An 18,298-nucleotide genomic window follows, 5' to 3' on the forward strand; every position below is an offset into this window, starting at 1 on the left:
CCACACACACACACACACACAGACAGAGAGAGACACACACACACACACAAAAAAAAACAGTTCTCAGCTCTACACAACCCAGCCTTGGCTTCCAATATCATTCTCCTCAGGGATTCATACTTTACAAAGCTGTCTTGTCCAACAATTATCTGCCGCCAGCCTCAGCATTATTGTTCATCCATGTCTGCAGTGATACTCTACTAATGGTATGTTTTGACACTTTTTTATTTTCGCATAATTATTTTTCCAATTGCTGTTCATTGCAGTTTCCCACCCACTGTCTGAATCTCCTCTAACGTCCTGCCAACCGCCAACCAGTCTGAGAGTGTGAAATCCAGTACGTGCTTTCTCACCAGTACCCGCATTCCGACCTGATTCTGAACTCATCCCAACATCACGACGGCTGGGGATGTAATATCTTGGCCAGATCCTCCACTCAATCGCACACAGTTGTCATTCATTAAAAAGCTACAACATGGGTCAAAAGTATGAAAGCAAAACTATGGAGTCTAAAAACTGTCTGACAATACAGAAAGTTTACACATACACATACCACATTTTGGCACTATAATGCGCACTATCAAAAAACATCTATTATCTGGTCTATTTTCATACATAAGGCGCACCAAACAATAAGGTGCATTTTATGGGACACCGATAAAGCAAAGCTAAGTAAATACACACTTACTTAAAACCACAATTACTAAAAAAAAGTCAAACGAGTGCTGGATGTTAATCTACACAGATTTCTCTCCTGAAAACTGTTCATTTGGGTTGAGTAAAGTGCTTTAGTATATTTACAGTAAGCTTAGATTTCCAGGTTTCAGCTAAAGCTGGAGAATTAGTGGCTAATGGCTAGCGCGTAAGCTAGCCGGAGTTAGCAGCAGCCTACAGGCCAATAATACTCACCTCTGAGTAGCCAAAAACCTAGCACCTAGCACGGTTAGTGGCTAATGCTAATGCTGCTCCAGCAGTGCTAGCCTAGGTTAGCAGCAGGCTACAGGCCAATAATACTCAACTGTGAACAGACAAAAGAGCTAACACTTAGCACAGTTAGCGGCTAATGCTAATACTGCTGGAGAAATTACACTGAAACTCCTGTATAAAGCTGTACTTCGGCTGAGTGGCTTTACTGCTCCTTACAACCTGACTGGTAAAATTCATACATAAGACGCACCGGATACTGCTTACATTTGAACAAAAAAAGAGCTAGCACTTAGCGTAATTAGCAGCTAATGCGGTTCCAGCAGTGCTAGCCGGGGTTAGCAGCAGATTACAAGCTAATAATACTCACCTCAGAACAGCGAAAGAGCTAGAACTTAGCGCGGTTTGTGGCTAATGCTTATACTGCTCCAGTCTGTTTGCTGGAGACACTAAACTGAAACTCCTGTATCTCTGTACTTTAGCAGAGTGGCTTTACTGCTCCTTACGATCTGACTGGTAACATTCATACATAAGGATTATAAGGTGCACTGATGATTTTTGGGAAAATTAAATCATTTTAAATACGCCTAATAGTGTAAGAAATACGGTATATAAAAAATTGTAGCATAAATGTAGAAACATTTAATTTGTTTCCTTACTTTGACATTAAAAGTAAAGTTAAAGAAAAAAAGCAGTATATTTTAAACAAAAACCTGAACATGAGACACAGGAAGATCTGATTAGAGCTGATATAAAACTGCATGGAGAATCAACAACAAAACAAATAAAGAATCAGTCAGTTGGTATGTTAAAAAAAAAAAAAGAAACTGTTGCTGCCAAAAAATTGTGCCTTAGTCTATACTGTACACACACATACACACATATAAATAAACACACACGCATTCACTCACTTGTCTCCGGTTCTCAGTGCGACTGAACTCTGGAGGCAAGTCTTCCCAGTTCTGCAGTCTGATATCCATAGGAATGAAGTTGCAGTTGAGTGGGAGGCCATCCTGAGGGGAACACACACACACACAAACAATGTAAGCTTCAATCAGTAGGACAAGAATGGAAAAACATAATGCATACTCTCTCTACACTGTCACACATTTCACTGACTGGTGGTGAGGGTAATGGGAGGGTAAGTTAAATAATATCATGCAGTACTATATACAACCCTCATTTCTAAAAAGTTAGGAAGCTGTGTAAAATATGCATAGATAAAAATTTTAATCACGACAATATTCTGTAATTAACTGCAATTAATCGCACTTGTTCTTCTTAAGACGCAAGTTTTTATGGTGGACTTTTAAATCTAAATAAACACAAGAATGAACGTAAGAAATGTAAAATGCAATTATATTTATATTAGTGGTGTCATTTAATATACTAGTATATACTTGATGTTTGAGGGGAGATAAAGCCAAAATAGGGATCTGGAATAAAGAATGTTCGATAAATTGGATAGAGGTTTTTTTTTTTTACTTTATTATAAACATAAACTTAATTTGCTGTCAATTAAAAGCTGTTTTCACACTTGTAGTCCGTTGGTTTGGCTCAGTATATAAGTTTGTTTACTTACTACTCTGTTTGGTTTGGTTTCAAACAGGCACAAACGCATAAACATAATCTGCACCAATAAACCACACGAGCACAACATCTCCTCTGATTGGTCACAGGAGCAAGAAACACAGTCGCTTTTAAACAGTGTTTTCAATGGGATGAGCAGCACAGATGTCTGCATATGTCATTTATTGAAAAAACATTTAGATGATAAAAAAAAAATAAGAGAATGATCAAAATAAAAATGATGAGTTTCTCTGATTTAACCAAATTGAAAACCTCTGAAATATAATCAAGAGGAAGATGGATGATCACAAACCATCAAACCAAACTGAACTGCTTGAATTTTTTACACCAGGAGTAAATGCATAAAATTATCCAAAAGCAGTGTGTAAGACTGGTGGAGGACAACATGCCAAGATGCATGAAAACTGTGATATAAAAAAAACTCTAAACTCTTAAAACTCTGCAGCTCTGCATCTTTTTGTGGGGTTATTTCAGCAGTTTCTCATTTTCTGCAAATAAATGCTCTAAATGACAGTATTTTTATCTGTATTCTAGGAGAAATGTGGTCCATAGTTTATGGAATAAAACAACAATGTTCATTTTACTCAAACATATACCTATAAATAACAAAATCAGAGAAACTGATTCAGAAACTGAACTTGCCATTTTTATATATATATATATATATATATTTTTTTCTTGCATTCATAAAGTCAGTCTATCATGGAGCCACAGCGAGTGACTGGCATATAACGGTACAACTAAATGCATGGCAGTAAAATGCTGCGTACCAGCTGCTGCAGGGCTGTTCCTTTTCTTTTTTTTTTTTGGTAGATCAGCACTGCTCCATTACACACACTTTCTCTCTCTCTCTCTTTCTCTCTCTCCCACACACACTTTCTCTCCCTCTCTCTACCACAGCCTTATAAGAACAAAACCCCTTCTTTTCTCCTCTCTTCTCTTCTCTTCTCTTCTTCTCTCCCAGTGCAACTGCTGATGGTGCAGAACACCGCCCTGCTGCTGCTGTTGCTGGAGGAGACAGCAGGGAGTCCTGCAGAATGAGCGGCATGAAAAGCTGAAGATGTTCGCACAAATCTCTCTCTCTCTCTCTAATGCATGTAAAACAGCATTTCTGTCTCAGTCGGGGAAGCGTCGTCTGATCGCTGAGTTAAACGAATCCTTCCAACATGCCGGAGTGATCGCGGCGTCAATGTGTGAATTAGCATAATCTGATCTGCTGTTTCCAGCTCTGTACATGAAGCTGTACCAAAGAAAAAAAATGTATATATCGTCTACAGGCCATCTTGGACGTTATTAGCTGTATGATATATAACAGCGCTGCACAATTTCCATGTGATTTTACTGCAGGCATTTCTTAACCTCTTCTCGTCTCTCGTTCTCAATTTGTTCGCTTTTTCCTCATCGCTCCCTCCCTTTCTCCACTGTCTATTCTTTTCTCGCTCTCGCTGCTCCCGCTCCCTTTCTTCCTCCCTTCCCGAGCTCCGCCCGTAGCCCCTCCATTCATCACTGCTGAGCTGAAATAGCCAGAGGAAAAAGTCTTATTAAATATCTAACTCTGATAATATTTCTCAATCTAAGTCAATTAAAGGCCCTGGCGCTCATATTTCCTCCTGTTTAAAGCGGCTTCAGAGAGGCTCAGGAATGTCGAGTGGAGACAACATAAATGATGGCATGCAATTTCGACTTGAGAGATCATTTTATTTAGCCTCCGCCGAGAAAGGCGCGCTCCGTCTACAGAGCGCCACTGAGCATTGAGGGGGGAAAAAAGATAGAAGACTGAAAAAAGCACTAGTGAGAAAGAATAATGTATGTATATACAGTGTTTCCAACATTTACTTTGACTTTTATATCACTGCACACAGTATAAACCCCAGATATTATTATTATTATGTTTAGTCTGCTCATTCGTTAATATATATATATATACTGTATATATGCAGCTCTGGACAAAATTAAGAGACCACTTCAGTTTCTGAATCAGTTTCTCTGATTTTGCTATTTATAGGTATATATTTGAGTAAAATAAACATTATTGTTTTATTTTATACTACAAACAACATTTCTCCCAAATTCCATATAAAAATATTTGTTAAAAATAACAAAACAGATGCAGAGCTTTCAGACCTCAAATAATACAAAGAAAACAAGTTCATATTCATCGGGTTTTAAGGGCTCAGAAATCAATATTTGGTGGAATAACCCTAGTTTTAATCACAGTTTTCATGAATCTTGGTATGTTCTCCTCCACTAGTCTTACACACTGCTTTTAGATAACTTCATGTCTGCACTCCTGGTGCAAAAATTCAAGCAGTTCAGTTTGGTTTGATGGCTTGTGATCATCCATCTTCCTCTTGATTATATTCCAGAGGTTTTCAATTTGATAAAATCAAGAAACTCATCATTTTAAGTGGTCTCTTATTTTTTCCCAAAGCTGTATATTCATTTTCACACCATTTCAGGCTTTTAAGGCAGTATCTGTTACTCTAAGTAGATCAAAATGTACTTTTTTCTGCTTTAATGCGGCAACACCATAGTGTACTAACACACCCCCACACCAAGCTGCAGACCCTGGCTTGCTTTAAGACTTGTTGCTGATAACAGTCTGGATGGTTCTTGTCCAGAACTCATGGCGTCTCTTTTTTTCCAAATAAGGTCAGGAATACCGATTCCAGATCTCATGGAAGACTCATCAGAGGAAACCCTTTACTTTGTTTTCACCACAAACGTCTGCCATAAAGTAAAGTCAGGAGTGTCCAAGAAAGCATCTAAACAAGCCTGAGGTATTTTGGAAGCGTATATTGGTGAGTGATGAAGTTAAAATAGAACATTGGCTGCAGTTAGTATAGATTTGTTTGGAGATAAAAAAAAATTGAATATAATGAAAAACAGAGTAAGGTAGAGAGAGGCTGGGTCAGAAATAAAAGAGAAGTATTTCAGAAAAAAAGAGATGAAGAGAGAGAGATGGGCTAAAGAAAAGAAAGGAGATTTAGCAACAATGTGGTCAGGAAAAAAAAGAAATAGAAAAAGACAGACAGAGACAAACAGAGAGAGAGAGGCTACAGAAGAAAAGAGAGAGAAGATATTCAGAGATAATATGGTAGATAAAAAGAGGAAAAAATGTTGACAGAGGGAAATAAAGATGGGCTACGGGAGAGCAGGAGAGGGACAGGGTCAGAGAGACAGAGAGAGAGAGAAAAAGAGATGGGCTAAAGGAGAGGGAGAGTCGGAGAGAGAAACAGAGAGAGAGTGAATAAGAGATGGGCTAAATGAGATAACAGTCAGAACGAGAAAGAGTCAAATAGAGAGAGAGAAAGAGAGAGAAAGAGAGAGAGAGAAAAAGAGATGGGCTAAATGAGATAACAGTCAGAACGAGAAAGAGTCAAATAGAGAGAGAGAAAGAGAGAGAAAGAGAGAGAGAGAAAAAGAGATGGACTAAAGGAGAGGAAGAGTCGGAGAGAGAAAGAGTAATAGATGGGCTAAATGAGAGCATAACAGTCAGAAAGAGAAAGAGTCAAAGAGAGAAAGAGAGAGAGAGAGAGAGAGAGAAAGAGATGGGCTAAAGAAAAGACAATCAGAGGGAGAGAGAGACAGAGAGAGAGATCATCTAAAGAGGAGGGAAAGTTGGAGAGAGAAAGAGAAAAAAGAGAGAAAGAGAAAAAGAGATTATTTAAAGAGGAGGGAGAGAGTTAGAGAGAGAGAGAGAGAAAGAAAAAAAGAGATGGGCAAAAGAAAATACACAGTCAGAGGGAGAGAGAAAGAGACAGAGAGAGATAGGCAGAGGGAGAGAGTCAGGGAGAGAGATCGAGAGAGAGACAAGCTAAAGAAGAGAGAGAAAGTCAGAGAGAGAGAGAGTCAGATAGAAAGAGAAAGAGAGAGAGACAGGCTTAAGAAAAAAAAATATATAGAGAGAAGATGAGATTCAGATATAGTATAGTAGTAAAGAGAATGGGAAAAAAGAAAGGAGAAAAAGAGAGAGAGAGATGGAAGGAGATACAGTGGTAAAGAAGAGTGATGGAAAGAAAGGATAAGGTGTGATAAAGAGAGCAGAGCTCATTAATCAGGTCTGCTCTGAATTCTGTGTGTAAGAGGAGGAGAAGTGGAATAAACGAACCCACCTCGGTGTGTGTGTGTGTGTTTGTGTGTGTTTGTGTGTGTGTGTGTGTGGGTGTGTGTTAGTGTTACCTTGTCGTAAATGTAGATCCTATCAGTATTTTTGCTGGCGCAGAACTTCAGGCTGTCATACACGGGCAGAGAGTCATCTACAGGGTTACACCCACCGCCATCATTAGCTAGTAGAGAAAAAGAGAGAGAGAGAGAGAGAGAAAGAGAAAGAGAGAGAGAGAGAAAGAGAGAGAAGAGTAGAGGAAGGGGGAAGGAGAGAAGGAGGGATGATCATTACTGCCTGTGCCTCAATCACACTAACAGCGTCGGGAAAAGGTCAACGAGGAGAAAAAAAAAAAAAATGAGAAGACTAGCGGCTATATCGGTAAACGAGTGCGAAATCACTCTTCGCTCTACTGCCTCATTGCTCATCCTCTCGTTCATTAGCCGCACAAGCCCATTAACAACGAGCGCCTCCCTCTGAAACAGTCTCCTCCGAAACCTCCGCTAAACACACCTGCTTTGTTTAGGAACACTGAGCTGTGTAACAACACAGGGTTTAATGTATCAATTTTATCAAATTTTATAGTGTTACATTACAGGTGAGCGCCTCTCAGGCCTGGTGTATAAATGACTAATTTCTTCACATTTATTGGATTTTTTTCCTTACATTTTTATCTTCTTTGTGGATTCTATCTTTGCAGAGAACAAAATAAAGAACCGTTTTTTCCCAATTTTTTCAGGGAAAAACAGCGTTATAAAAGAGTTTCAGTTTGGCCCGAGATACAGAGGCTGGAGCAGTATTAGCATTAGCCGCTAACCACTAGCTCTTTTCCCATTCAGAGTGAGTTTTATCGGCTTGTAGCGTGCTGCTAACCCTGGTTAGCACTGCCGGAGCAGTATTAGCCGTTAACCATGAAGCGCTAGCTCTTTCATTGTTCAGAGGTGAGTATATCAGACAGTAGCCTGCATGTTTACCATGTTAAAACAAGCTACTTGAGATGAACCACTAGCTAATATCACCCTGGCTTACCAGAACACTTTTAGCTGTACACTAGCTGCTAGCGCTAGCAGCTAGTGCTAATGCTAAGAAAGTTAGGAATCTAAGCTTACTGTAAATTAACGTGTTTTACTCACACAAATAAACAGTTTTCAGTAGAGAAATCTGTGTAGATTAACATCCAGCGCTCCTTTCATTTTAAAATAAAGTGTTTTTTTTTTAAGAATTACACTTTTGTTTACTTAGCTTAGCTTTTAGTTACCCAACACCACCACCCATTGGCGAGACCATAGACTGTGTATAGCTGGACAGAGCATCGTCTCTCATAAGCAAAGCCACCACAGGTCGGAAGCCCCCTGCTGTTCGGTTTCAGAAAACTGTGTGACCCCACCCATCCCCATAGGTTTCAATGGAAAAACAGACAACTTTCAATCACGCTTTTCTCCCAATATACTGTAATTCTACCTCTGTTATTTAAATGTAGCAGCTAGTGTAACCTCTGCTTATATTGTCAAATTTTTATATCCCCACAGAATTCTTTTTTTTTTTAAACGTTATTCAGCTCTATTCAAAAAGGTTTGATTATTGTAAAAGGGCTGGGTTACACCGAGCCGGGGTGGGACCAATGACTGTATGGGCGGGACCATAGACTGTGTGAGCTCTGTGGAGGCAGCCCTCAGGGGCGGGGTTATTTAAATGAGTACACTGTCTCTCCACAGTCTTTCTCCCTCCTCTGGTCTCTACTGCACAGACTCGGGTTTCAGGATCGCCAACATGGAGGAAGATTTTGGCTTCATTTTCATTGAATGAATGGGAACAGCGACACAGCGTCCATCTCTCCAGAAAAAAAAAACATGGCGACACCCCTGTTCCTTACTAGTGTCAAATAATGCACCTGATGTACGAAAACAGACCAGAAAATAGAGGTTTATTGATAGCTTGTCTTATAATCCGGTTCACCTTATAGTGCAAAAAAACGGCTCTCTATACTTTTATAGTAGTTACTGAGGGAGGGGCGGGCGGTGTGCGCAGGAAGGAGGGAGGGAGGGGCGGGGGGTGCGCGCGGGAGGGAGGGGCTAAACTCACTCTAAAGTATAGGAGCCCACAGGGGGAGCGTCGGTGGTAAACATTTAAACTCAGAGAAAATCGATTTTCATAAAAACATCGTCCTTAACTGTAAATTCGAATTCATCGATAAAATGATTAATCCCCCAGCTCCACTCTCTCCTGATATATGACCTTTTTTTTTTTTTTTTTTTAACAATGTTAGTAGATCACTCCTTTTTTAGATAATGCTAATTGCTGTTGACACAAACAAAACCTTCAGCTAAATGTCAGTAAATGATAAGCCAATTAATAGGTCTGTTAGGTACCTTTCAAACAAAATATGAATCAAAATGACTGAATTTGTTTTATTACAAAAACACGGATCAATTCAATTTAGTTTTATTATGTATGAAGGTGTGAAGGAGAAAGAGAGAGAGAGAGAGAGAGAGAGAGAAAGAGAAAAAGAGTGTAGGAAGAAGTAAAATAGCTCTAAAATTATGCAACTCTTAATGAGCATTAATCCATAAACATTTACTCATTTACAAGATTAATAATCTACACAGCTAAATGATTTCAATGATTTTATATGACGTTACGTTATTTCTTCAGTGTTTTATAGAAAACTCTAAATGATATTTCATGATGCATCTCCTCAGAATACTGCATGGATGTATTAAATTTGTGAATAAGATGCCAAATCCAGTGAAATACTGTAGGTGCTGGAGTTAGACCCAGTTTTATCTGGCAAAACCTCAGTCCTGTGTACTGCCAATACCTACAGGAACTCCTATTGGCTACACACACTGGCAAATTGTTCAAATTATACTGCCAATGCCTACTGGTTCATTCCTGCTAGTGTACTGGCTGCATAGGTGCATGCAAACATTTACACACCCCTGGCCAAATTACACATTTTGCTGATAGTCTAAGTGAAAAGTAGTAAAAGCCAGGAAAAAACATGTTACATTTACTTTGACTTTTATTTCATTTTATTTCATTTTATTTCATTTTAGAGCTAGGGATGCACCAAATATTTGGCAACTGAAATAATAAAAATAGAGCAAAATAATTTCCTCTGAACAATGACTAATTTATTCAAGTCATATTTGGTATACGACTCAAAAATTAAAACAGTTGATTCGTAATATTGACAAAAAAGATGTGATATTTTGTGAATAAAGTCGTAACGAAGATGTTGATTGCACCTCAGCTCCACTCCTTCAGGCTTCTTGATGACCATTTTTTTCCACTGTTGCCTGTTAAACTTCATGCCTTCTTCAAACATTACAATTTTATTCTACAAGCATTACGACTTTATTTTCCAATCATTATGACTTCTTTCTTTAAATATTATGACTTTATTCCCTGAATATTACAACTTTATTCTTTAAATATTACAATTTTATTCTTAAAATATTACCACAATATTCTCTAAATATTACAACTTTATTCTCTAAATATATAAATATTCCCAAAATATTGTGATTTTATTTTCAAAATAGTACTACTTTATTCTCCAAAATATTGCGATTTTATTCTCTACATATTTCAACTTTATTCTTAAAATATTCCGACTTTATTCTCGCAATATTACAACTTTATACTATAAATATTTAAATATTCTCAAAAAATTGTGATTTTATTCTTAAAATATTGTGATTTTACCTCTACATATTACGACTTTATTCTCTAAATATTACGTTTTTATTCTCGAAACATTACGTTTTTATTCTCTAAATATTCCGGCTTTATTTTCGAAATATTACGACTTTATTCTCAAAATATTACGACTTTATTCTCAAAATATTTCAGATTCATTCTAAAAATATTGCGATTTTTTCTTAAAACATTTCGACATTATTCTTGAAATATTACAACTTATTCGATTTATTCTCGAAATGAACTGTTTCTATTTTTTTAATTTGCATAAAATGCAGTCATATTTGTGGCATGTCTGCTGGGAAATTGAAAATATTTAGTGTTCAATACATATTTTAAATTGTAGTTTTGAAATTGTTTTTTTATTTGAATAGCAAGACAGAATACACTTACCCTATTCAACGTGTGCAACGGTTGGAAAACTGGAAAAATTATTATGAAAAATAATAATAATAATAATAAATAAATAAATTAAAAAAACCTTCAAAAAACATGTTTAGAATCAGGTCTTTGTCTTTAAGACAATCATTTAATTTTGTTTGTTTTCAGACAAACATTTTCATTTAGGTGAATTTTTAGTATGAACCCTAGAGTATACGCTCTTATTCTAAATTGTGCAGCATATGGTTTTGCATTGTCTTGTTGAAAAATGCCTGATCATCCCTGAAAAAGACCCTAAACCTCATTACAAGCCCTAAACTGCCCCAGTCCCAGCTTTTTCTTGTGTTGCAAATCTGAAACACAGGAATGGCAGCAGCTAACAGGAAAAATATAGCATTGCACTGTCTTGCACTGCACATACTGGTAACTTTCTGATATTCCACTGGTAACACTGACACAGCACTGATAAACTGTCGCCAGTGGGCTGACACTGTGTACTGGGAAAAATCTCAGCCTGGCCCATTGCACCACGTCATTACAGAGCCATTAGCTGCAGCTTACTGAGAGAACAGGCACGCTTCAGGAAGAAAAACAATACAAGGGCTGTCAAGCACTCCAGCTTGTGTGAAAATGGTGGGCTTTTTCCAAAGAAAATGGCTGTTTATTTTTAGGGTCTAAGTTGCAGCTTACTGCAGCAGCTCCTCCATATCATCACTCATCAACACGCCGCCTGTGGCTAGATCCAAACGACGCAAACACCCACTGATTTATGACGTGATCATATATATATAAAAAAGAGGAAATAATAATAATAGTAATAATAATAGTAGCAGTAGTATTAAAACACTCTGAAACATGCTAATATGAATACTATAGTGACAGCTCATGAGGAAGCAGTGAACATCGCTAGTTGGCATAATGCCACGCGGTCTTTATTAGCGTTTTAATAGCAGATGTTGATTTCTGGGTTCAGCACCCATTTAGCACAACATATGCCTATTCAGAGAAAATTATATGCAGCATAAAATGCATATATATCTTTCTCATTGCCCATTTCTTGCTGTTTGTTATGAAATTATAATCATCATCTTGCTTGTAGGTAACTCTGATCCGCAGCCTACAAAGTCTTAACACAATAAACACAATATCAATATCTCTGCCTAAACACAAAAAGGGTCACCACCTGGATTTAACTATAAGCTAATAGCTAATAGCCTTGGATAAGTACTGTATGTGTGATTGTGTTTCAGCTGGCAAAAAAGTCGTTTAACCCTTGACTGATGCAGTGAGTAGCTTCTCATCTGTTAAACCAGAGACTGTAAAAAAGATGGACGCCATGTCGTCAATCTCATTCGTTCAATGAAAATGAAGCTAAAATCTTCCGCCATGTTGGCGATCCTGATCCTGAGTCTGCGCAGTAGAGACCAGAGGAGGGAGAAAGACTGTGGAGAGACAGCCTACTCATTTAAATAACCCCGCCCCTGAGGGCTGCCTCCACAGAGCTATACACAGTCTATGGTCCCGCCCATACAGTCACTGGTCCCACCCCGGCTAGATGTAACCCAGCCCTTTTACATTCTGTGGGAATATAAAAATTTGACAATATAAGTAGAGGTTACACTAGCTGTTGCATTTAAATAATGGAGATAGAACTACAGTATATTGTGAAAAAAAAAACGTGAATGAAACTTGTCTGTTTTGCTATTGAAACCTATGGAGATGGGTGGGGTTACACAGCTTTCTGAAACCGAACAGCAGGGGGCGCCCGACCTGTGGGGGCTTTACTTTTAAGAGACGATGCTCTGTCCAGCTACACAGTCTATGTGTTACACAGTCTATGTGTTAAACAACCACTCTGAGATAGAGGTGTAACAATACAGAAACTTCACAATTCGGTTCACACCTTGGTATAAACCCCACGGTTCGGTACGTTTTCGGTAGGTGTTTGGTGCGTTGGTGAAAAAAATAAAGAGGCTGGGCATTATGTATAGCCTCACCCTTATTAACTTCATAATAACAATGAAGCTAAATTAGGGCTGCAACCATTAGTCGATATAATCGACAAAGATGATTATTTAAATGTATCGACTACGAATTGGATTGTGGACTAATCGTTAATTTGTAACTTTTTTACAAATTTTTTATAAACTTTTTTTATTTGTGCTGCATTACACAAAGTGTTGGGGACAGAAGTGCAATGGGAGATAAATGGGGGTAAATGGTTTGCGTACAAAGGTTACACTAAAATTAGTCTGTCTCTCCAAAAGTGCCCATAGAGAACAGATTACATATTTACTCACTAAATATCAGCACTTTCCATGTTTAAACAACATCTAGACAATTTAATGCCTTTTTAAATCCAATGTTCAGCTGTTTCTATTGGTTTTTGAGATGGAGGACATGGCAGAAAGAATTGTTGACTAATCGAAAAGATAATCATCAGATGTCTGTCTGTCTGTCTGAATGCCTGTCTGTCTGTCTGTCTGTCTATCTATCTATCTACAGTTGTGGTCAAAAGTTTACATACACTTGTAAAAAAACAATTTTATGGCTGTCTTGAGTTTTCAATAAGTTCTACAACTCTTATTTTTCTGTGATAGAGTGATCGGAACACATACATGTTTGTCACAAAAAACAGTCATAAAATTTGGTTCTTTCATAAATTTATTATGGGTCTGCTGAAAATGTCACCAAATCTGCTGGGTCAAAAATATACATACAGCAACAAAATTTGTCAATTTTGGTGATGTAGCGAGTTGTGTCAATCAAATTAGCTTCATGTCATGGCCTCTTCACTTCTTGTAAGTGATTCTGATTGACTACAGCTGTTGACTTCTCATGAGCCCATTTAAATAGGGCTCATTTGACCCAGTGATTAGACTCAGCTACAAAAGCTACAATGGGAAAGTCAAAGGAACTCAGTGTGGATCTGAAAAAGCGAATTATTGACTTGAACAAGTCAGGGAAGTCACTTGGAGCCATTTCAAAGCAGCTACAGGTCCCAAGAGCAACTGTGCAGACAATTATACGCAAGTATAAAGTGCATGGAACAGTTGTGTCACTGCCACGATCAGGAAGAAAACGCAAGCTATCACATGCTGCCGAGAGGAGATTGGTCAGGATGGTCAAGAGTCAACCAAGAATCACCAAGAAGCAGGTCTGCAAGGATTTGGAAGCTGATGGAACACAGGTGTCAGTCTCCACAGTCAAGCGTGTTTTACATCGCCATGGACTGAGAGGCTGCCGTGCAAGAAAGAAGCCCTTGCTCCAGAAAAGGCACCTTAAGACTCGGCTGAAGTTTGCTGCTGATCACATGGACAAAGATAAAACCTTCTGGAGGAAAGTTCTCTGGTCAGACGAAACAAAAATTGAGCTGTTTGGCCACAACACCCAGCAATATGTTTGGAGGAGAAAAGATGAGGCCTTTAATTCCAGGAACACCATGCCTACTGTCAAGCATGGTGGTGGTAGTATTATGCTCTGGGGATGTTTTGCTGCCAGTGGAACTGGTTCTTTGCAGAAAGTAAATGGGATAATGAAGAAGGAGGATTACCTCCAAATTCTGCAGGAAAACTTAAAACCATCAGCCCGAAGGTTGGGTCTTGGGCGCAGTTGGGTGTTCCAACAAGACAATGACCCAAAACACACATCAAAAGTGGTAAAGGAATGGCTAAACCAGGCTAGAATTAAGGTTTTAGAATGGCCTTCCCAAAGTCCTGACTTAAACCCCATTGAGAACATGTGGACAGTGCTAAAGAAACGGGTTCATGCAAGAAAACCATCACATTTAGCTGAACTGCACCAATTCTGTCAAGAAGAGTGGTCAAACATTCGACCTGAAGCTTGCCAGGAGCTTGTGGATGGCTACCAAAAGCGCCTAGTTGCCGTGAAAATGGCCAAGGGACATGTAACCAAATACTAATGTTGCTGTATGTATATTTTTGACCCAGCAGATTTGGTGACATTTTCAGCAGACCCATAATAAATTTATGAAAGAACCAAATTTTATGACTGTTTTTTGTGACAAACATGTATGTGTTCCGATCACTCAAATAAGAGTTGTAGAACTTATTGAAAACTCAAGACAGCCATAACATTATGTTTTTTTACAAGTGTATGTAAACTTTTGACCACAACTGTATCTGTCTGTCTGTCTATCTATCTATCTGTCTATCGTTGGGGGCATTAATATTGTAGTAGTTTATTTATTGTTCACTTTTTACATTGTTCCATCCATCCATCCATCCATCCATCCATCCATCCATCGTTGAGGGCAGCTGTTCAGCTGTTTCTATTGGTTTTTGAGATGGAGGACATGGCAGAAAGAATCGTTGACTAATCGAAAAAATAATCATCAGATGTCTGTCTTTCTATCTTTCTATCTTTCTATCTTTCTATCTTTCTATCTATCTATCTATCTATCTATCTATCTATCTATCTATCTATCTATCTATCTATCTATGGGAGCATTAATATTGTAGTAGTTTTTTTTTTATTATTGTTCACATTTTCCATCCATCCATCCATCCAGTGTTGGGGGCATTAATAGTGATAGAGGAAGTTTTTATGAGTTTTTAGTTAATAAATGGTTTAAATAACGATGCTGTTGCTGCAGCATCACTAGCAGTAATTTAGATTACCTGTGGAAGGCTCTGTCTGCTGCTCTTCTTCATCCTCTTTCATCAGATCTTTCTGATTGGTCGAGGGAGTTTGGGGTGTTGGGGTGATGGGATGGTCGCATGATGCTTCAGGAGTGGCCTGGTCATCTTCTGAGTCAGACAGAGTGATGCAAGGGCTGGACACAGAAACAGAAACAGAGACAGAGGGAGAGGGAGATGGGGAAGGAGATGCAGGCAGGCTCGGCACTGCAAATTGATGCAAGGGATGTGAAGGGAGAAAACGAGAGACAGTGGAGAAAAAAAAAAAGAAAGGACAGATTTATGAGCAGCAGTCAGCATTCAACTTCACAACCAGTTCGAATGAAAAGCAAGAAAAAGATATTGCAGTGTAGGCTGAGTCAAGACATCCAGACTGTTATTTCATTGACTGTGCTCATTATTTTATGAGCAGCCGTAAACAAAACTCTGTCATAAATAATACTTGGGTCATTAGCACACTGTCAAGTTGTGGAGCACTGCACAGATGCCTTGTGTGTGTGTGTGTGTGTATATATGTATGTGTGAGTGTGTTTGTGGGACTGCCAGATTTGCTTCAAGTCTGTTTAGAATAGAGTCCCTGCATTTCTGCTATAAGACACAAGAAAAAAATAGAAAAAAATATTACAAGATCAGTTTTCACTCTATCAATCTTTAGTAAAGTTGGTTGTCTGTTTTGTAATTTCTGACTCAAACATTTGTACAATGTATAAAATGAACACGTCTTCTTGAGGAAAGACAATACAGACGTTCAACCCTGCTAACCGGATACCCCTATCAAGAGTGCATCTTACAGCAACAAAGCAAAATTAACAAACACCACTATCCACATGATAAACAGCATGAACACTGCAGATCACATTTTGTTTTTACTCTGTGGTAACCAAAATTACAGCAGTGACACTCGGAAAGGTAAAGGAATCATGTTTAAAATAATGGAGTTTTTAGCACCAAAAATTCAAGTTCATGCTTTGTCTAGTCTATTTCATTCTATTTATATATATATATATATATATATATATATATATATATATATATATATATATATAAATAATAATACATCCATCCATCCTCGCAATTCAGGCCTGCAACACATTCCAAAAAGTTGTGATTGAAGCAATTAAGGGCAATAAGGTAAACAAATATGATATATGATATAATTTCCAAATAACAGTATCCACAAAAGGGTGGCCTATCAGACGACACTGCATCAAGAATAGTCATTCAACAATCTTTAGAAACCCTTTATCAAGCACTGCCATACAGAGTTACATTCACAAATACCACTTAAAATGTTCTGTGCAAAACATTCGGCTTTATGTTATCCGTGACCAAAAACAGCGCTGACTTCTCTGGCCTGAGGAAAGTGCAGCGACTCAGTTCCTATACACCAGCTCACAGACGCCTTGTGCTGATCGACATCACCCTTTGGAGTGATGAGGGGAAAGAGCGACATCTACCCACCCAGAGAGAGAAAGCACAACTGTGCTCTCTCAGGGCTCCAGCAGCCGATGGCAAGCTGCATAACCAGGATTCGAACCAGCAATCTCTCGATCTCAATTATAGTGGCAGCTCATAGCTTACTGGATGACTCTGCACCCTCAGTTTTACCTTTTTATTTTATTTCTACCGTTTACTTTCTTTATAATCTTAGGGTTATTTTTAGCTCCCTATTTTTTATCTTTTGTTATTTATCTGTTTGCTATTTCTTATTATTCTAACTAATTATTCCTTTATTGACTACTTTCAATTTTAGCCTGTCCACTCTTCTTAATTAAAATCTCATAATGTTTGCTTTTGCCATTTGTTTTTGTTCTTTATTTTAGCTTAGCCTAATTAAACAGCTGATTGTAATTTTAATTTAGTTTTTTCAGTCCCTTTAAGTTAGAAAATTTGGGTACCCTCATTGTATTCCTGAGTGAAAATAAAGGTTGATTGATTTATTGATTAAATAAAAGCAGTGTTTAACAAAAATCACCGGAGATTTCATGCATCTTGGCATGTGCCCCTCCACCAGTCTTACACACTGCTTTTGGATAACTTTATGCCTTTACACCTGGTGCAAAAATTCAAGCAGGTCAGCTTGGTTTGATGGCTTGAGATCATCCATCTTCCTCTTGATTATATTCCAGAGTTTTTCAATTTGGTAAAATTGAAGAAACTCATCACTTTTAAGTGGTCTCTTATTTTTTCCAGAGCTGTATAACTGGAAACTCCAATTGCAAACCATGGCATTTGTTTTGCTTATGAAGTTCCTTATTTTAGCTAAGTCTAATTAAACAGCTGATTGTAATTTTATTTTAGTTTTTTTAGTCCCTTTAAGTTAGAAAATCAGGGTACCCTCATTGTATCCCTAAGTGAAAATAAAGGTTGATTGATTTATTGATTAAATAAAAGCAGTGCTTAACTAAAATCACTGGAGATTTCTTCTTTTATTAGAGTAAATGCTACTGAATTATTTCTAGCTCTTTGATAAGATCATTTTCCAACAGATCCAGTTTACACCACCAAAATTGACAAGCAGGCGGAAGGAGATCAATATTCATATTCAGTTTGCGACTCTCTTTCTCACTCTCTCTCCTTCATCGCTATTTTTCCTCACCCTTCCTCCCCTTTTCTCGTTTCCCAGGTCCTCCTCTTCCCACTCGAAAGGCCAGCTTCACATGGATCTGATGAAATGTCACCTGAATTTTCGAGCAGCAGAACTCAGCCCCACTGCTGTGCACTGCCGTAACAAGCCCAGGTGTTAGATGAAAATCGGACCCCTGCGGTAAAAGCGCTCCCTGCTGCAAAGCTGATCGGAGAAAACAGCCTGACGGTCACTGCTGAACATCAAACATGTTCAATTACTAAATGGCGCATGGAGGAATCGATTTATTGATCCTGATCACATACAGTGGAGGCATCTCTGTCAAATATTACAAGGTTTCACGGGACTTAC

The 18,298-nt window shown here is 38.2% G+C and overlaps 1 protein-coding gene across 1 annotated transcript in view; it reads right to left on the minus strand.

Annotated features, from left to right (window-relative positions):
• Positions 1-18,298, minus strand: part of zranb3 (zinc finger, RAN-binding domain containing 3) — a 111,075-nt gene that overhangs the window by 21,029 nt on the left and 71,748 nt on the right. The window contains exons 13-15 of the mRNA XM_049471415.1: positions 15,343-15,567; positions 6,697-6,803; positions 1,836-1,937 (exon numbers count right to left, since the gene is read on the minus strand). Of these exons, the coding sequence (XP_049327372.1) occupies positions 1,836-1,937; positions 6,697-6,803; positions 15,343-15,567 (434 nt within the window). The remainder of the gene's footprint in view (positions 1-1,835; positions 1,938-6,696; positions 6,804-15,342; positions 15,568-18,298) is intronic.

This window comes from Astyanax mexicanus, chromosome 23 (genome assembly GCF_023375975.1).
Source record: "Astyanax mexicanus isolate ESR-SI-001 chromosome 23, AstMex3_surface, whole genome shotgun sequence".
Lineage (NCBI taxonomy): Eukaryota > Metazoa > Chordata > Actinopteri > Characiformes > Acestrorhamphidae > Astyanax > Astyanax mexicanus.